General features: G+C 42.9%; 1 protein-coding gene across 1 annotated transcript in view; it reads left to right on the top strand.

The window, feature by feature from the left end:
• Window positions 1–21225, top strand: part of HDGFL3 (HDGF like 3) — a 35739-nt gene that overhangs the window by 3116 nt on the left and 11398 nt on the right. Inside the window, exon 2 of the mRNA XM_084213958.1 lies at window positions 19306–19382. Within this exon, the coding sequence (XP_084070084.1) occupies window positions 19306–19382 (77 nt within the window). The remainder of the gene's footprint in view (window positions 1–19305; window positions 19383–21225) is intronic.

The following is a 21225-nucleotide window of genomic DNA, read 5'->3' as shown; positions in this document are numbered from 1 at the left end:
GTTCCTCAGATCCCAGAGGCTCCAGCAGCAGAATGCAGACCTGCCCCCAGCTCAGTGACTCCTGTCTCTCCCAGGGATGGTGCCCGTGGGCTCAGCCAGCTCCACGTGCCAGAGCACTGCAGACAAACCCAGCACAGGCAGCCCTCTCAATTCCTGCCTTAGCTTCCCACCCCTCTCTTTGGAGCTGTGTTGATCCAGTGATCAGTAAGAACAAGCCTGACAAACGATCCCTATGAGTAGAGAGAGAAAAAAGATGCAAAAAGTGGCAAAATAGTGATGAAATGCCAGGGCACCATTGGAAAATTGTGTCTTATAACTGATGGAGTGCTCTAGCAGTCAAGCTACATTTAACATTTCTTTGTAGATCGGTCCAGAATTCATTTTAAGAAGGACTGGATTTGCCACACTTGGCCAAAACAATAATGGCCAGATACCTGATGGCTGAAAGAGGTCACTTATGTCTTATTACCTGGAAGGGTGCTTTGCTTTTTGGTATCACACTTTCTTGTGCAAAGCCAAAATTTCCTTTAGCTTGACTGGAAGACAACAAATATGTTTAGAATTTTATTGAAGTTTCATAATAATGGTAAAGGAAATACAGTTTGGTTTAACATGGTTTTTATGTTTGTCTGTGATGTCTGTTGTCTTCAGATGCTCATCAAAAATGCAGAATAAATATAAACTGGCTAGGTCATCAATCCAACAAGTAAGCAACTGTGTATCCAGAGAGCCTGCAAAAATAAAGGTCAGATGCCATTGTGGTTAAAATGTAGAAAATAAGAATTTAATTTGCTGTACATTTGATGAGTGGTCTTTGCCTTTGAAGCACTAAATCCCCCTGTGTCTTACTTCCTTGTTTGTAAAAGACAGTTAACAACTCTTGTCCCTTTAAAAAGGTGTTGTGGAGACAAAATCCCTAAGGTTTATGAGTTTCTTTGATACTGCTGTGATAGGAGCTGTATTAGCACACATAGACAGAAAAATCTCTTCCTTCAGATACCCTAGTTTATCTAGGATAAATGTCCTGGTTTATTGAGAAATTGCCCCTTGAATAGTCAGTCAGATGAGATAAAAGGGAAAACTAGTGGTAGATTCAGAAAGATCAATAATGGTGTTTGTTTTATGAGTGACCCTGAAGAAACAATAGGCACTTAGTTGCTGAAATTAGCTACTGATTTAAAAATAGGAAGGAAGCTGTTAATGCAACTGTAGAGAGCAGAGAAAAAGTCTGGAATGACCTCAATAAAATAAGAACATGCCCAAATAAATGGCTGATGCCATTATTGAACAGAAGTCTAGGATTGTGCAGCTGGGGAGACAAGAACTGTATTTGGATAAGCAGCAGGAATTTGTGTAGGGATGGCAAAGTTTATTTGGGATAATACAAGAGACCCACGCAGGTGAGACAATATATTTATTTAATGTTAATAAAATGGATTTTGATGTAAATAATGGATGTTTAAAGCTGTTTAGAACATGTGCTGGGAGGAGAACACAGCCTTTAAAGTGTTAGTGTCACACCATTATGAAGGTGTATTTGCCATCTTGTCAGGGTGGAGTTCCCATTTGCTGGACTCCTGTTTGTCGTGTCCAGTTCCTTTATTGCTACTCTGAATTAACACGTATTTAACTCCAGATTTGCTGCTTAGCTAACAATGAATGAATGCCACTCTTATGAGTGCCACTGTGAAAAATCATCTGCCAGTAGCAATGGCAGAATGGGACTTGGGGCACTTCAATGTATTAGTTGCAAATGGATCTGAAATGTTCAGTATATTGCTTAGAGTAATACATAGTAAATGCTGTCATTTTAATGGGAACTAGTGGCAGGCTGAGCCATCATAATGTAGTGATTGCATGAGAGTTTTTAGCTCAGTATTTTCAGTATTGTTGACTGTGTCCCCCCTCCAACAAGGCATGAAAGAAAGGCACCTGAAAGTATGAAGTGAAATCATTCAAGGGAAAGGTTTAAAGGTAAGCTTGTGCCTAAAGACTGTGTTAGATGACAGCCTAGAAAGGCTCGTAACACTGTGGTATCATAATGTAATATAATGTTAGACACTTAAAAGAAATGACTGCTACAGAGTAACAGAAGACTTTCAGTATCAGCAAAAGAAATTCAAAAATGTATTTTGGACACCCCTATGCAGACATTTTAGTAAATAAGCCTCTGTCATCCAGTTCAGTGACGTGTGGATGGAGCCAGTGGGTTGATTTTGGTGCAGTTGAAGAAATAGGACCAAGGCTTATATTCTGACATCATTTTATAAAGTACAAGGTACAGAAACAACTTTGGTCTGTTATAATGGCCAGTATGACAGCTTGCAAATATTGAACTCTCCAACACATCATAGAAGAAAGGTTCTGTGTTTTAAGTGTTTGATATTTAAAACAGACCATTTGTTTTTTTATTAATATAAGAATAAGGGAAGGTGGGTTTTTCCCTGGCAGGGTTTATCTTTTTTGGCAAAGAATGACAGACAAAAATCAGATTAGATCCAGAAAACTTCAAAGGGCCCATCAAAATAGACAACAGATCTTTCTCTGTGTTTTTCTGCCAAAACTTGGTCTGCAGTTCTTTTGAGCTTTTCTCCTTGGCCATTTGGGACCTGTCCAGTCCTGCACCATGTGCTTTTCTCCTTTCCCCCTTTTGGTTGCTCTGGTTTATGATCTCACTTTTGCCATGTTGCTAAATACAAGTCCCCTGTGACTTCTCCTTTACCAACTCGGAGCTTCTTCAGTCTCTCTCCCTCTTTAATTATGTACCTCACTCACACACAGCCCTTGGAGATCTGCAAGCAATTTTTCCTGGCAGGTCTCTGTTTGTTCCTTTCTGAGGTGAGACATGATTTGCTGATCACTGCAAAGGTCTGGCTTATCCTGGAACTGATGGTGAGCTCGTGGCTTCTTCAGGCAGCACTTCCATGAGTTCTGCTCGGTGCATGGGAGAGGAGCACATGTAAGGCAAGGAGTCCTTTATGGAATTGTTGGTGCTTTCTAATTCTTCTGCACCACATTGACACACGGTGCTTAGACAGCATTTAAACTTATTTGCAGATACCTGGTCATATCCTAGAGTACAGGTGAAAGCATTTTCAGTGACCTAATCATTGAGTAATGATTCCTTCATTTCCTGAAACAAAAATAACAAGGAGTGAAGTATTAATTCTCCTACTCTTTGGAAAGTAGGGAACTTAAGTAGCTGATGGTCTTTTTCTGTCCTCCTGCAATCAGTTTTAAGTGTGAATTAAAGAGCTTTCATCTGAGCATTGTAGCATAAAATGTCATCATTTTTATACATGAGGTTGAACCATAGCTTACAGTAAAACCTTTGCTCTTGTTTGGCAAACAAATAATTTTGGGGCCAGGATGTTCCATGTTTGTTAGCACAGTAGGGGTATAAGGGGAAATATCTTTAAAATTCAGTTTTTTAAATCTCTCTGCTGCTTGTTTTCCCTCTTTAATTAGTTTAAATAATTAGCCCCAAATGTGCAAGTCTCATCTATTGTATAGATGACAATAGATGAATACATTTTCTCCTGCACTGTCACAATTTTAAGTCCAAATGAAACTAACAGTTGTCTCAGAAGTTTTGAAGCAATAAGCAAAAAAGTTTTTGATACCCATACTCTACAGATTTTTTCTTAGATACTTTTCTTATTTCTTTGGAGCCACTGAATAATTTTCATCAACTGATCTCATGGAAATCACTGGATATATATTTTGGATGAAGGAATAGTGCCCCTTTCAGTGAAATCTGTAGCCTGTCAAGTCAATCTGTATGTTGCTACTACAAAAAGACAGGAGAAATATTAGTTTCCTCTCATTAAGTGATCTCTTTTTATTGGGTAAAGAACCTTTTAGGATTCCCAACTGGAATGAACTTTTTGTAGGCAGCAAAATGAAGACAGAGTTTTCAGCCTTAACTCTTCATTTCCTGATTTTCCTGTCATAATAACACATTAACAAGTCTTCCTGCATTTAGGGTAATAAAAATCTTGTAAGCAAGTGATTGCTGACAGTAAGTATATACAATTGTCATTTGGGGATAGATGAAAGGACTTCCTGATAATGCTGGAGAAGTGATAACAATGGGGAGAGGCTGGGCATTTTAACTGTTCCAAATGATGGTGCCTGAGCAGTAAAAACCTTTCCACTGAGTACTTGAGAGGCATAAGGGGGAATGAGGCTGCCTGAGGCCTCTCAGTAATACTGCAGTTTGAGTGGTAAATACAGCAACAAACACTGGGAAGTAGTCTGTGTGGAGCAGGCAGGAAGAGGATGTGGAAATGGCTTCTTGAAGGTGTTAGGAGTTAGCTGAACATCAGCACTGTGCTGTTTCTTTAGGTACCCTGGTACTTCTCAAGGCTGCCCCTGTGCCATCCAGGGATGTGTCCCAGGGATGCTCCCAGGGATGTGTCAGTGTGTGCAGACACACCTGCCCTGCGCACAGGCTCCCCTGGAGAAGATCAGATCTGAGAACACAGGAGTAGCACACGGGCAGGGCATCAGCTGACTCTGGACTCCAGCAGAGGCAGCATCAACAGCCAGTGGTTTGGCTGAAGCACAATGAGCAATGAGAATGAACCATTATTTGAAAGATTCCAAGAAATATTTGGCAAACAAGGCAGTATCATGAGGTAAAGCTTTTAAAACTTAAAGAAGGAAACAGATCCTTGCATCCTCCTCTTGGGAAGGTCTCTGCAGTACTGGCTTTGCACATCTGAGATTGTTTCATTCATTTGTGTAGCAGCCAGTTCTAAACCTGATACTGAAACTGGATATAAACTGCAGATTCATTTCGTTTTCCTTTCTTCTACTCAGACTGTTTGACATGAGAGGCTTGATAATACTTTTGCCTGAAGGGTATATGAGACCTGGCTTTGGGGATTGGTTTTGTTTGTTTGTTTATCAGTTCTTGGTTCTAGAAAACAAGAGGAGGGTAAGAAATTTCAGTCAATATTGCAGCATCTTAACAAAACAATGAATTTCCCATGTTATGAAGTAGTTCCTGTCTGAAGTTCCCCATCCTTCAAGTGGTCTCAGGTCAACCCAAATATTATCCTTGGCATCAGTGTTTCTCCAGAAAGACACATAGTGTCCTTGAATTTCAGAAGGATTTTATCTCTGCCTCCTGGCCTTTTGTAAAGCTCTGCTGAAATCTGAAAATGCCTTCAGAGTCAACATAAAGGGAGGACATGACGTACTCTGCTCTGGGCCACACAGAGCCCAGCATTAGAAAGGACAGGTGTCCACAGCCCTTGGTCTCTGCCTTAGAAAAGTACATTTAAATCTCTTTCAGCTTTCCATCAGCAGATTGAAAGGTTAATTAGCATACATCTGTAGCCCTGACAATGCAAACTGGAAACAACTGTTTATTTTGCCTTGCAGCAATGTGTAAAAAACCTAGAGAGAGGCTGTTTGCCAGCTCTGGTTTGGCTGCTTGAATAGAAGACATCATATAACAAAAGAGGAAAAACAGGGCAGGGAATATCATTTACCAAAGAATTTCCTTAAGACCATCAGTTAACAAAACATCCTACATGCAGCAGAGTAAGTAGGGTCAGGGAGGAAGAAAAAAAATTCCAGACTGTAGGGACCTTACAGATGTCACTGTGGTGTCACTGATGTCAACTAGGAAACAGTGTCAGCCTTGAAAGTCAGGAATTTGTCCTCCTTGGCCTTGGAAGGCACCTACCTATGAAGCCACATAAAATACAAAGAGTAAAACTACACCGAAGGCAGAAGAAACTCTTAAGTCTGGGAGAGCTCAAGATACAATTGCACAATAATGCAAACCATTTCTGGGAATCAATCCCATATCAGACTGGATTACTGAATGTACTAAATATAAGTACATATTGAAACTTAATAATAACACAGGGAGTGACCTTACAGAGATGTGTAACATCAGTCTGGAGATGCAATCCAGGTGGGAGAAGCAGGCAAGTGCAAAGAGAGGAGCAAAAGTTATACTTGCAAAGAACAGTTCTGGAGCTGCTGCTATTTCCTTGATCTGCTGATGTGTTTTGCATACAAAGTCATTGGAACCAAGCAGCTCTTTCTTGCTAGTTTCTCTTCAGCTTCACAAAACTGATATTTTACAGCATTCACACCTGCATAAAGGGTTACTGTCAACCTTTTTTTTTAATTCTTGGAGGACAGTGTATCTTCCTCATCTGGAATCTCTTCCACATGTAGAAAACAAGAATCCAGGTCTCCATCCCTGACTGCTACCCCAGTCTCTGACCCATTGTTCGGTAACTAGGAGGCAGCTCCTGCTGCTCCTCTTCTGCCGAATCCTCTGGGAAATGCTTGGATGTAGGGCACTTACAGTTCACCTTTTCTATGGCACTGTGGGGTGGGAGCAAGGGAGGGGGTGCCCATGGAGCAGTGTTTGGACTCACCTGTGCCATGGGTTGTCTGTCCTGACACAGCAGCATAAGGGTGTGCCAGAAAGCAGAGGACTGAATCTCGAGAGGAGATTTGTCTCCTTCCTCCTCTTGAGTTTTGCTTTTCCCTTTCCTAACTCTGCTTGTGCAGAAACCAACCAGGCACAGGCTGAGGGGGGCTCCAAAGCCAGCAGGCATGGAGGGCTGTGTTTGGCACCCCATAGGAAAAGCAAGGCTGTTCATTTATGGCCGCTTTTCTTTCTTGGGATAGAACTGGTTGCTGAACACTAAATCAATCCCACCAGCCCCACTGAATGCTTTTGGTGTGTGCATTGCCTATCTGTGTATTTTTCCTTAGGTTCATTTAACATGTTCCAGGCTGTCCATCCATGTCCTGCACAAGGGCTGGACCATTCTCCAGGTGCAGCTGCGCCCTGTGGGGCTCTGCCCACGCTGGCAGGATGTGTGTTTGTATATGGGATTGCTGCAGAGTGCCTTGACCTTTGCAGCACACTGCTTATTCAAATGTAACTTGTGGTCCACTATTGGCTTCCTGTAGTATTGCTGCTTCCAGCTTTCTCTCTGTGACATTGCCAGTCCTTTTTCCCAGCTGTGTTTCTCCCTGTGCAGACTGAATTTCAGTTTACGTGCAGCTCGTATTTCTCACAGACCCAGGCTGTGAGTCAGTTGTCACTGGGTTTACAATCCCTGGGTGTAGGGAACTGACTGCACCTTTCTGCATGCACACCTACGAGCCTGAGACTATCTTTGAATATTTGCAAAGGTTTCCACCTTGCTGTCCCAAATGCCACTTCCAGAACCTGGAAAAAGGTGCTGAGGGAGGCAGATCCTGGCAAGAAGTTCACCTAAACAACGCATCTCATGCCAGGCAGTGTCCTACTGTAGTGGCATGTTTTTGTCATCTTTTTCTTAAACTAATTAGTTGCTTGTTGGTTTTCAGCCCAGATGTCATAGTTTCCATCTGAGCCAGTGTAAATTCGTATTTCTGTAAGGATTTCTTCTGACTCTATTATCTGGAATCCAATTAAGTAGCATTCATTCAGGATTAATCACATGTGGAAGTGTTTGCAGAATTGAGGTTCCTGTGTTCTTAGCAGCATACTATTGCTGCTGTATTTCATTATCCCCCAGTAGGAAAGGGCTGGGGAATTTCATGTGTTAGTTGTCCTGCACGGATCCCCTGTGTGGCTGTCCTGGGTGTTGTGGAATAGCAGAAGGAAGATGATGCCTTATTCCAGTAGTTTGCTCTCTAAAGACTGTCCCAAAGGCAGAGAATGCGTTTGACTGCATAAAAATTCCTTGATTTCAGTAAAACTGCTTACATGTGTGCTGACATGCCTGTAGAAACATAAAGTAGGACCACAGCCTAAGGGAGAAGGCAGACATTCATCTTAAAAAAAAAAAAAATAAAATCTGACATTCCTTACTGCAGTGCCTCTCCAGATACCAGGACTTTTGAAAGATATTATTGGTGCAGCAAACTCAAAAGATAATTCTTTTCATATGGTGTCTGGATCAGGTGACTTGCATATGTGCAGGTACCCCTTTTGCTGTTTTTTATCAGAAGTTCTTTTTCCAAATCTTCCTCTTGTGCAAATTTTATTTTCCTTTGTCACAGTCAGTATTTCTGTCACAGCTTGTAGAAGAAGGTAGCATAAAGCTCTTAAGCCTCATGGTTAGAATTTTAATGTCTGCAAAGTAGTAAGTTTGTTGTATCTGATAATATTTTGTTTTCTTTGCATTTGTTTGTGCGACTCTGCTTTGGAGCTTTTTAATGTTTGTAAGGTAGTGGGTCAGTTTTGTGAACAGATATGTTGAATTGGTACTTCTGGTAAAATGACAAGAACTCCTTGTTAAAAGATGAAAACATTAGAGAAGACACATTTGTCAGCTGGGGCTCTTCAGCATTAAAATGCTGTGAATGTTTGCTCCTTATCTTTTAGAGGCTGCTTTATGCCATCTCCTACCTTACAAATGAATGGATTCACCTGTGCATATAATTGCCATGTTATTGTGCTGGATGGGATCTGATCATACAAAGACAATGGTTTTGTTTATGCTGCCAAACTGTATGCCCAGCTGTGCTTGCAGGATCAAGCCTCTAGCTGTTAACTTTCTAGAAGGCCATAATAATAAAGATTTTAGTGGCAATATGTTCAGAAGAAATGCCAGCTTCTGCAGCAGATGTGGGAGCAAGGGGAACAATTTTTTAATGAGAGCTTATACTTTTTCTGAAACATTTGTTGCTAGATGGTAGTGTTAGTTTGTTTGTTTGTCAGATGTCAGCCAGGCAGTGACCTGCTGTAATGGCAGGGGTGTCATGGTTGGATCCAAGGCAGATTTATGGAAAATGATGCCATCCTGAATGCTGCATGTGAGACTGAATTGGGGATCTTGACAGGTAGAAGCAGTGAGAGCTAAAACACTGTGGTTGTGCAGTGTGGTTTGGACACATCATGTGTCATCACCAGTGCATTAAAACTAAAGGCAAGTGACAGAATTAAAATTTTCAGTACTGACAGAAAGGCTTTTGGTTGGAATTTCTTGATTTGTATGAGGTCTGTATAAACACTCTATCTGGATCCCAGTATAAATCTGTATGTTCAGTGTTCCCTAAGTCCCTTCCTAGTTCCAGATATGTGTATCACTAACCAAGTCCTCTTCTATTTGTAATTGCCTTTTCCATTTATTTGCACAACATGAATTAGAATAATATGCTGTTTCTTCACGGCTGCTTTTAAAACAAAATAGCAACCTGATTTAAAACATGCTTAGTATGGATGCCATCCCTGATTCATAGGTTTTAAAAATTTAATATTAATGTATGTGGGAAATAGTACAGTTCCACACATGTAATTTTTTCCTTGACAGGCTAGATCCTTAAAATTAATCTTCTGGTTGCCTCTTCCATTCTGGGATAGAAATGAGAAACAGTGATGGGCAGAAGGTATAGAGATGGAAAGTTGGAGAAAATCAGAGGAAGAAAGCAGATTCTGGGGATTTGTGACATAACTGCAGCTGAGTTACTGGGTTTTGTAGGTAACTTGTGTTCATGGCAACACCATATTCTGAGAGGCTCTTTGAGAGTAACACAAAATACCGACACATACTTCATACATCTATGCAGCTTAATAGACTGGATAGAAACAATGGATATTAAACAGTAACTCTTCATCCTACACAAATATAACCATATAGGCAGCTTCAAGCCCATGATTAATCCATGTGAGTTAAAAGAGAGTATTTACATGCTTAAAACTCCTATTTAGTGGTTTTGATGTATATTTCTTACTTTATAATGATGGACTACCTCCCTAGCAAGTCTGGTCACTACCATATTGATATGTTCATCTTGATTCTGACATTAATGCCACTTATAGTTCTAAAAATACATCTTTTTGACTTCCATGTTTTCATTATTTGATTTGAGTTATTTTTTTCCAACATGGTTTAGTAATTAGGATCTAAGTTCATAGGTCTACAGTACATAATGGAGTGCTTTGTGTATTTTAATATAGTTTCATTCCTGTAAGCTGCTGTTTGGGTTTGGGGGGCTGGGTTTGAGGAAAATTAATAAATAAAGTTGTTATTCATTTAGGGACTATCTAAGTAAATTTCTGCAGCATTATATTTAGAGTCAAAACTAAATGAAAACTCTCATTCTGAGATTTTGGAAGCAGAAAAATGGGCAGGTGGGGAGGGGTATGACTTGACTTGGAAAAACTTGTTCCTGAGTCTCTTTAGGCAGGAGGATTAAAATTCCTAAGAGTTTAACCTAGACTGGGGGACTTTGCAAAGGAGGTATTTGACGCCCCAATGGCAGCTCCTGGAAATACAAGCACAGGCTGAAAGCAAACCCAGCAAAAATGCTAAAGCTGGGTCCAAGTGCTGCACAGAGACCTCTGTGACTCCATGGATCTTTTTTCATTCCATGGTTTTAGCAACCCAGTTGACACAGGCATAAGTTCCATCTTAGCAAAATGATTTGGGGGTTTAATGGCTTGTTTTGTGCCTTAGAGGGTGGCTGAGGCTGGGGGAGTAAAGGAAACAATTAACTACAGACAGTTGTTAGGTTTAGAGCAACCAGGGCCTTTCAGAGACCCAGAGCCCTCCTGCAGGTACGAGTTTGCAGTTTGGCAGCAGAGTAAACAGCAAAACCTTTGCAGAATTATTGCAAATCACTCCATTTCATTGCCTTAGCAATTAGATTTCATTGCTTCTCATTTCCCCCAGCTTGCGTACACGTCGTTCTTTTTACGTGTCGCTTGCATCACAGCCGGACAGCCGCCCTGTGTGCCAGTGGTGCTGGGTGATCAGACGTACCCAGAGCCCCAAAGAACGATGTGAGGCTGTCCCAGTGCCCACAGGCAGGTGACAGCTGCCCCTGGGGCCGTGACTGTGGCTGTGCCACTGTGACAGCCCCGCTGCCTGCCGACGTTCCGCGGCCGCGGCGCTGCGTGCGCAGCTCGGCTGGTCCAGGCTGCCTGTGCCTGGCAGGGCTGGCTGCATGACAGGTACATCAGCTCCTGTCCCAGCCAGCAGAGCTTGGTGTTTGAAGGACTTCTGAAATCCTGTACAAATATAGGTGTTCTTCATTAAGACTGTGAGGCTTTATGTTCTGTGGCTCCACAGAGAGGGGCATGATGCAGACAAATACAGGCTTGGCTGTGTCTCCATTTCCTCTAGAGGACTGGTAGGACACTCAAATCCCATCTCTGCTGCTGCACCTGAACCTCAGAGGGCTGCAGGATACTCAAAATGCTCTGTGTTTTCAAGGGACAAAGATTTTGTGTTCTTTTCCCAGTAAGCATTTTCTGTATGAGGCACTTGTTCAGTGGCAAGGAGTGTTTCAGGCCCCTGGTGTTACCCTCCTCAGCTGCAAGTGATGGTAAGAACAGGTCACAGAGGAGACAGGAGGGTTTTCTGTACCCAAAAGCCCAGATAATAGTGGAATTTCCAGAGTCTCAAGCTTGAGTCCTCCCTAGCAGGAGCAAGGGGCTGCAGTAAGTGAAGGAGACTGTTCTTTTCTTTGCCTCAGGTGTGTGTCTACCCTGTCACAACCTGGAGGGCTGTGTTCTCCATCGATGATGTTTCCTTACCCAAAACTGTCTTAGCCACAAGTTGTAATGTCAGTAAGGTTTTGTGTAATTTTCGGGAAGCTGGACTAAATACGGCACAGCCTGGGAATATTGTGTAAATCTGATTTTTTCAAATGACTTTTTGGGGTAGAAAATGATACTGAAAAAGAAATGGTAAGTTAAGCCAGCCAAGTCCAGGAGACTGCAGTCTTCTGAAAATTTGCTTACCTTTTGGCTTTAAGTGTGCTGATAGGAGTATAAGGCCTTGCAACACTTCTTGTAATAAAAGCTTGGCCAGTGGAATATGGAGCTTTGGGTGGAACAAAGGAGCCTCAAGTATAAATTCAGTTGTGTGTATTTGACCAAATGTCAACACTCTAGGCCGGCTGCATCTAATTGAAAGTGTTTTGATCAAGTTAACTGGCAAAAAAATCCTAGCTCATGAATATAACATTCTTCCTTAAAACCAAACAAAATCAATGAAGTAGTAACATTCTAGAGTAAATATTGGGAGGCAAAAAAATATTCCTCAATCTGAAGAGTCCTTACAGATCCATGCACTCTGAGGAGATGGGATACAGAAAGTGGCAGGGTTTATCCAAACACTTTGGGGAGGAAGGTTATATGACTTTTCATGTCTCTTTGGTTTTTAAGAAGAGAGTAGGAGGACAGAAATACAATGTTTGTTAATTCCCAGTCCATGAAATTTCTCACTTAGTGATGTCTTGACTGGTTATTTAATTTTTATTTGCTGTATGTCTTCTAAACATATTTATTTGCGCATTTCTTGCACACTTGTATATTTCAAGACTGAGATATTTGTGGTAAGATGGTAAATAGGATAACCAAATTTTGTCATCAGAAACTGCTTTCATTAGATGTTAGTGGGCCCACTCTGATTTGCTTTGGTGGATGTACATTGCAAACAATATTGTGATATATGAGGAATAATTCAGATGAAGGAAGCAACCCTTCACTGTGCTTAAAGGGAAGAAAAGTAAATGTTAAATGCCTCAGAGCTGGCAATATTTGTTTAAAATAAACAAGCTCTCCCCACCCATACACAAATAAAAAGTAATTTTGTGAGCCATGAAACTTAAGAAGTTTCTTTTTCTCTGGCTTGCTTTGGTGTGGATTTCCCTGTGTCTGATGTTTTGATTCAGCCTGCATTGCAAGCTGTCTCTCAGCATATGGACTGCTTGTCTGCCCATCTTCTGTTGGACAGCCTATTTATCACAAAACATGGGGAAACTTAATATCTCTCTGGCCTTTCTCCTTTTGTCTGGTTTGGCAAAATTGTCTGGCGTGTCCCTGAGTTATTGCAGGTAAGAGTCAGACTGAAAACAGTGTGGTCACATCCTTTTCTCTCCTTAGGGAAGAGACTGGGAAAAACAGAATCCTAGTGGTAGCACCATTGCTTCCTTCACAGTAGCAGGGAGAGACTTCATTGGAGAAAACAGAGCATTTCTGCAGCAGCCTGGCTTTGGGGTGTGCTCACTGGGAGGATTGGTGACCTGAAATGCAGCTCTGACAGAGCTGGAAGTGTGCATTATTAGGAATTCCTCTCATTTCAGCAGTGGACCTCAAGTGCTTTATCAGAACAGTCCCACAGTCCCCATTCATAAAAGTGAGTCTGGAGGAGATGCAGTGATTCATGTGGCCAAGGTCATCCCAGGGGCCAGTGGCAGAGAGAGGATTTGTCTTTGTATCCCCCAAGTCTCCTCCTCTGACATCTTCCATCCAGCAGCCCCAGAAGTGCAGAGAGGACTTGAATCACATGAGCAGATCAGTTATCTACAAAGTCATGCATATAGATACCAGTCACGCAGAACTAAGCTCTGGCCCCATTTTCATATTGGAGATTAAAGCAGCTCTGCAGAAAGTGTATTTCAACTTTCTGTCTTAAAAATATGCTGCTAATTAGGGATGTAAGGGGGCTGAACTCAGCTGTGAGACTGCTGATCTTTCCTAGTGAGACATTGCTGCCAGCATTGTTTGGACTCCAACTAACCCTTCATTGTCTTCTATCTCGTTGAGGTCCTGAGCATGCACAGGGAAAAAAAAAAAGGAGGATTGATGTCTTTATATTGTCATTTCTGGCTGTCTGCAGGATACCCTTCAGCCATGTTCAGCAGTGTTCAAAAGTATGCTCTGCTGGTTTTAATCTTGTTTTGCTTTTTGTTTTTGCTGGTGGCACTCTTCCATGCCCAGAGACTTTTTTAATTTTTACTTTTGTAGCTGTGCAATTCCACCTTATTAAGTGGGATTCTGCTTCCAGTCTCACCCTTCACAGGGTTATCTTTTTTAATGGGTGAAAAAGTGCATATGCCAGCATTCCACACCAGGAGTTCAGGTATGTGATGTACATTTGGGAGTAGTGCTCTGCTTCAAATATCAGTCTTGATACATGAGAGAAAAAGTCAGCAGTCTCCAATCAGCTTCAGTTGGATTGCTCTTCAATTTAAGCACTCTGGAATTTGAGTCACAGTTTTTAGCTTGAAGCAGGTTGGATTTTTAATTTTTTTCGAATTTTTTTTTTTACATTTTAGGATCCTTTGGGAAAAAAAAATTAATATTTTACATCTTACAGAGCAGTATTTTAAATAATGGTTTAGAAAAGATACTGCTATACTGCTGACTCCCAGTAGCATTAGCTATTAAAAAGCATAATAAATCCATCGGAATAAAAATGTTGTAGTAAAGCAAAATATCCTATTTTAATAATGGATTTTGAAGACTATTGCTTTTATCCATCCAGAATTCTGCTAATAAGCTAACTGCAAAAGATCAAGCTGCTTGCATGTGTTGGGCAATAATAAGCAATTTGAGCCACTTTCCAGCAAATGCTATAGGCCTCTGCTCCACTGCTGTGCAGCAGCTCCAGGGATTTCAGTGGGAGATGTGGCTCTCAGCAATGGCTCTGTGTGCTTTTGCCAATCAAAGGCATTTACACTATCTCCAAACAATCAGTGATTACTGCTCTGCAGTTTTATTTCCCTCTTTTTGCAAAATGAAAGGAAATCTTGCGGTTTTTGGTGACCACATAAGCATCCCTCCATGCTGATGTAAAGTTTTCTTTTCTGTAAATGGGGACCTGATAGGTATTTTGCATAATACCTTTTCTGTATGTGTGTGTAAAATTCTGCTGGAAAGCAATAGGACAGGCTCTGGTGGAAAGCCACCCTGACAGCCTGGAATTCTGAGCAGCGGCCCCTCCGCAGCACGGAGGTTTCGTGATGCCACAAACCGTGACACCTGCTGCCGCTGCGGCGGGATGGAGCTGCCTCCGGGATGCCCGTCCTGCCCTGCAGGGCAGCGCAGCCCCTTGCTGGCCCTGCAGTGACACCAGCCCGCCCGGAGCGCTGTGCCAGCCCAGCGGGGACAAAGCTCCGTGCCGCTGTCCCCGCGTCTCGCACCGCTCTGCAGGGAGCGTGGAGCTCTGCAGAGCGCAGCACCCGGGAGGGGGTGCAGCTTCCTCTGCTGCTGCACCAGCCCTCGCAGCCAGCTCCTCAGCCTGTCAGGAACATGGCACGTTATCCCCCGGGCAGGCACGGGGATGATTTGTGCTTGTGGGAGCCGCTGCTGTTGTCCTTGTCGCTGGGCTCTGCTCCGCAGCGCCAGCCCAGCCCAGCCGGGCTCGCTCCGCAGGGTCCCCATCCTCCCGCAGCCGGGAAGGGAGCGCTGCGGGGCGAGGGCTCCGAACCCACCCTGACAGCAGCGGGAAACGCTCCCTGAGAGGCAGAGATGGCTCGGCACCGGCGAGAGCGAAATGCTCGGGCTGCACACCCATCCTAGCCAGTAAAGCACAGCGTAAGGATCTGACAGATTTCTTGCCTCCACATTGGTAGTCACTAGCAACACGGTTTGATAAAGCCCAGCTCTGGTTGGAGAGGACCGAGCTGAATTTTCTGTTCGGTGTTCTTGACCCTAGAAGCCTGGCATTTGTTTACTGGAAAAAACCTCGCAGTTACATCTTTAAAGCTCTGCTGCTTGGTTGGCAAACAAACGCTGGGCAGTGCAGCTCTGCTGAGGTTGTGCAGAAAGAAAGCAATTGTTATTCATTAAGCAGATGACAGCAACGGGAGCTAAGGGGATAAAACTCGAAATCTGAAACCACCTGCTTTAATTTTCGCCATAATTGAAGCGGCTGCCCATGGTGTTGCTGATGCACATGTCAGATTCGCACGCCATGCGCTGCTCACACTGATTTCTGTGGCAGCGAGCTCCAGCCCGCTCTGGTGCAGGCAGGGATGGAGCCCGTGTTTGATTGCAGGTTACAGCGGGTACTTGAGAATCTGTTTGTTTCCTTCCAGGAGCAAAACACAGTCGCAGTCTGGCTCTCTGATAGACAGATGCTTTAGTCATTAGTGAGGTTTCTGTGACTACAACACTGTGTTCTAGTATGGGTGCTCTTTCCTCTTTTGTTCCTGGTTCAAGGCAGCGATGCTTTTTTCGCTCTTGTGCTCATGCGCTCACTCTCTTCCTCTCGCTCCCTCCCTGTCTCTGTCTTTGATCTTGCTGATATGGGGAAAAATATCGGATCCAAATCTGCAGCATATTTAACCAAAACATCCTGTAGAATGGGAATAAATTGTGACTGAGTGCAGCAGCAGGAGATTGCAGAATGGTTGCTTGTACTGCTTGCTTTCTGCTACGCCAAAACAACAGCAATTGTCATGGAGTGCCGGCTTTGCTCTGCAGCTAAATGAGCACGAAGGGACTCCACATTCACAGAGGGCTACGGTGGCTTTACTGGGAATAGGGAGACTGGGCAAAGCTCTCCTCTCACAGTCTCTAATGCAGGGATTTGTGTGAAAGAGGTAAAACGGGAAGAGATCTTTCCTAATGGCAGAGAGGGTCTCATCCTTCACTAAATTCCCTGGAGTTTTTGCCACAGAGTTCAATGGCCCTAAGATAACACTGTCACTTTATATCCAACCTTGTTACAGTACTAGCAACATAAGCCCCAGAGCTGGGGAGCTCACAGCAATATCAGTGAAGGCAGGAAAAGTCTTGACCTCAGCTGCAGAGTGAAATGTTAGAATGGGAGCATTAACAATCTCTCTTTGAGCTGTTTGGTGCAGATTTATACTGCATGTGTTTGTATGTGTATGCCAACTCCCAAAAGCCATGAAAAGCTTTCTTATCGTTTCCTGTGATGATACATAGTCAGAGGGGATACTTGGATGAATAAAGAAATATGCCACGAAATGGAGAGCAGGTGAGCTGCGTGACAGATGTGTGTTCTGTCCTTTGTTGGTGGTGCTGCTCCTTAGCTAACAGTATTAAGTGCTGGGAATGAGACAGAAGGCTTAACTCCACTTGGGATTCTGCTTAGGAGATCCTCACTGCTTTAGAGCATAGCACATTGTGTGATGTAGGATCCCCAGTCCCTTCTGATCAGCATTCCCTGCTAAGCATGTCTTCATTCCCCCCCTTTACTGATCATTCACAGCTGTTTACTTTATTTCATGAGAGATTCTGAGGGGGCTGAGGCAGTAACTGGGCTGTGCTGCTCTGTAGTGCAGCCCAGAGCTGGCGCCGTGTTTCAAGTGGCCAAATGAGATTTGCACTCGAGTCCCAGCAGACACTGTTTGTCTCAGTCAAAGGAGTCCACATTTTCCTGGGCTCTGGTATCTGGACATCTTCCTTGTCACAATGAAGAGGAGGATGGCTGTGGCATCCAGACAGTGGAGGTGTGTTACCTCTCCCTGCGCTTGGTAAGCTGCCAGCACAGCCTTTTTTGCTCTGACATGTGGATGCTTCCATCTTGAAGGAGGCATAAAATGTCTCAGACATGCAGTATCTCCCTGACTTGATATCAGTTTGGAAAGGGAATTGCAGTGGTTTTGACCTGCAGTCTTTTTATCACTCTTAAGTCTAATACCTGTATTTAAATAATGAATTGTGAGCAAATAGCAACCTTAGGGGCCCTTCCTTAAAAAACAAATAGTTAATGTCAGAAAATGGTGAGCTCTAAAGTAATATCTTTGACAGCCTTTCCTCTGTGTAGTCCTGATGATAAAGAGGACACCAAAAATCCTGTCATGTTGTTTCAGTTCCTTCTATCACACAGCTGAGCTAAAAGGAAATACACGTGTTCATCCTCCACCAGTGTGTGTTTTCCTTCTATGTGCATTTAAATAATAGATTCTCCTTCTATTTATCAAATCATTAGCTTTGTTAAGTACAAGAAAGAAGTAATTGCTGTGCCCACAAGGCATGTGACACCTGTGAGAATCCCTGACTGTCTCCTGCAGACAGTGCTGGGAGGTGGGTGCATGGTGACACATGACCCCAGTGGGTGGCACCACCATGCACACCCCCGAGGGAATGCTTTGGAAGTGCTCTCAGATCTCCAGATTTTGGTGCAGCTTCAGAGAATGTTCCAGTTAGACTGAAAAGAGAGGCATCCATTTCTTCTACAGAGAGGAGTCTCTACAGTTCCACATGTGGCTCTGGTTTCTCCATCCCCAAGGGGTGTCCTTGCAGAAAGACCAAGAGGGTTTGAATTCTTACCCAAGCTCATGCTCCTTTGAAAGCTGCGTAGCCCAGCAGATGCTTTACCGTGAAGGAGGACGTCCTTTGAAAACAATCTGGTGCTTATTAATCAATAAGAATTCAGTGTTAGGAGTCCTTCAGCAAGAAAAGAGAAGGAAAGCACATGTGAGTCTGGCCTCCTGAGTGAAAACATGCAGGTTGCATCCCTGTGCTCTGCTGAGGAGCAGATTTTGTGTAGCCCTGTTATGTCAGCACTTTGCTGTCAGTTGCAGTGACATTTGGCAGGATGCTGACGTTGAGACTGAGTTGCCTTAGACCAGGCACCAGGCCATTCACCTGCTCGTTGGTGCTGCTCTGTAGATATCTAGATTCATTAGGCTCTCTCTTAGCCAGAGAGTTCTCTGGACACTTAATTTCACACACCCACAGATGCTCAGAAGTGCCATTTCTGGGAAGGCAGGCTCTTGGATGTTATTTAAAGCTTTGCTGTGTTTCTGGTTTATGTGGGTAGGCACCTGGACTCTCTTATTGCTGTTGCAGAGGACTACAAAATTAGGCATAGACAAGATTAAGTCCTGGGCCTCACCTCCTGCCTCACAACCAGTGCTCTCACTCGGACATTGGGAGAAGGGGTCTGGGCACTGCTCAGCCTGAGGGGTTTGTTCCAGTACCAGCTCTGTCTCAGGAGAACACCCTCAGCATCCTTCCTTTCACTGCTCTGCAGCTGTATCCTGAGGGCAGGATTAAAATGTGAAAGGAGAGGGTAGAGAGGGGAGCGGTAACCAAATCCAGTTATCAGGGCGCTGCAGGGGAAGGAGAGTCCCTGGCCCTCCTCCCTGGTGTGCATTACACATTTTACACTGTGTACCACCATCACCACAGGAAGCACCACTGGGACTGGGATTCCCAGAGTCCCATCTGTTCCCCATTTGTTGCAGGAGTTATTGAGGTGCTGTGTGAGACAGGCAGGATTACCTCTGGGCTCCCATACCTTTGATCAGGCAGGATCTGAAGTTAGCACTTAAATTAAGCAGAGTTGATTTTATTGCCTTTGTGTATTATAACACCCATGAAATCATTAAAACTTTGTGTGTGCTCCTGGGTCCTCTGCTGTGTCCCTGCAGTATCTCAGGCATATGCTGACTTTGCCTGCAAAAACAGCAGCTGTCTTCCCTTCCCCACCCCAGCACACAGCAGGACCTCCCAGGGCTGCAGGACACCTCTGCTAGCACCTCCATGGCTTGGTAGGGATGCTTGGAAGAGGGACACCACTTTTGGGAATAATCTTTTTTCCACTGCTTTCTGTCTTACAGATTGATGAACTTCCTGAAGGAGCCGTCAAGCCTCCAGCAAATAAATACCCCATCTTCTTTTTTGGGACTCATGAAACGTAAGTGAATGACCCCTTCCTTTGGAAATGCCTTTTTGCAGCACAGATAACATCATTTCCTCTGATTTTATTGGAACAAATCCTGACTGAAGCCATTGGGAGCCTAGAGAAAGGTCCTGCAAGCCCAGCTCATTGGTATTAACAAATGGGAGTGAAAGCTGAAAGTAGCTGGGAATGCTGCTGCCTCCATGGTCCACCATGAGCCAACACAAAATCCTGTGTATCCTGTAAGGAAATGTGTGGGCATGAATTCATTACAGGGGCTGAAAAAGCCCTGGACTCAGAGGCAGGGGCAAACATTTTTTACTTGGATGTCCATGATAGCAGAGATCATCAGGCTCTTGTGTTTGGACATGTCTGGGCTCATGTCCTGTGTGAGAACTCACCTGGTGGTTTGTGATATGAAAGGAGGCAGACCCAGAGTCTCAGCAGAGCTTCAAAATGTGTGCATTCCTGGGAGATGTGTGCTGGGATATTGTAGGATGGAGCTCACAGAAGTGATAGAAGAACTGAGCTGGCTGAGCTGATAGGGAAAGAGGGGAATCAGAGCACAAGAGGTAAGTTAGGTCTCACCATAATTGCTACAAGGTAGAGTTTCAATATTATAATGTATATGTCTCTAGTTTAAAATATGTCTGAGATAGCTAAAAAAATAAGTCTCATTCCATTTTGCAAAATATTTTAATTTTAAAACTTTTCTGTCCCCATTTGCAGGTAACATTCCTTTAAATTCCTTTAAAACTAGAAAAACGAAATTCTGATGATATTTTAAATTCAATGTTAGGGGCTTGAAGCTTTATTAAAAATTTATTGTTTATTTTTGAATTTTAATGTTATTCCAGAATATCATAAGCTTCATAGCTCATACATCACATTTTATTTTTTAAAAAATCTTTAAAGGCAGTTTCTATTTTATAAAGTTCATAATAGCCTCTCTTTAGTTAAAATAGTTCTTCTGTTTTTTCTAGTTTAATTGCTAGAATGAAACAACCTGATGTTTTGATATATTGTGGTCTACTATTACTGTCACAAAATAATCTGAAAAGAATAAAGTTTAAATAAACTTACAATGCTTTCAAATCAGACACCAAAATGTAATCCTTTTTTGAATGGAAACATCATTTTTGAGAAACATTTAAAGGAAAAAGTGACCACTTTTATTCCAAAGTGAGTGAATCCCAAACTGATAATCTCTTTTTGTGAGCTCATAATCTTACTTGCATCTGAAACAGAAAAACAGTTTGCAGTTCCTACCTTATAAATGTAAAAGCCTAACTGTCAAAATGAACTCTAGATTGCAGCTCCTTAGTTTTATAGCAGAGCAGTAGAAACTTACACTCTCCCAGTGGCAATGAATGCATTTCAAGCCAAGATGTAGACAGCTTTTCAGTGTTTACTTTGCATTAAAGCATGGAGAAACATTTCCATACATTACTCTTGAGCTAAGTTAAGGTAGCTCATACTAAGTTTCACACAGTTTTCCTTTGTTATTTGTGTTAGAATTGTTTGTTTATATTTTTGACAACAAGGAGGCATTTCCTGGTATTAGCAAAAGCATAGATAACATAATTTATTCAGTGTAGCATTTAATATTAACATGACATCTGTTAGTTTGGAAATCACTGTTTGGCTTTCAGGTAGAAATGCATTCTTGGCTTTGTAATTATATAATTAAGATATTTCTCAATATCCAACTGAGTGTGGATCCCATGCTGTCTCAGGTGGAGTTAGAAGGAAGCTCTTTCCTCAGGGACTTGTCATCTGATGACTTTTTAGCAACCATTTGGCTCTGCTCTGGCAAACTGCTTGGCCAGTGGGATGATTTAAGTGAATGGAACTTTGC

This window comes from Fringilla coelebs, assembly GCF_963513975.1.
Source record: "Fringilla coelebs genome assembly, chromosome: 12".
Taxonomy (NCBI): Eukaryota; Metazoa; Chordata; class Aves; order Passeriformes; family Fringillidae; genus Fringilla; species Fringilla coelebs.
This window is presented reverse-complemented; position numbering and strand designations above follow the sequence as displayed.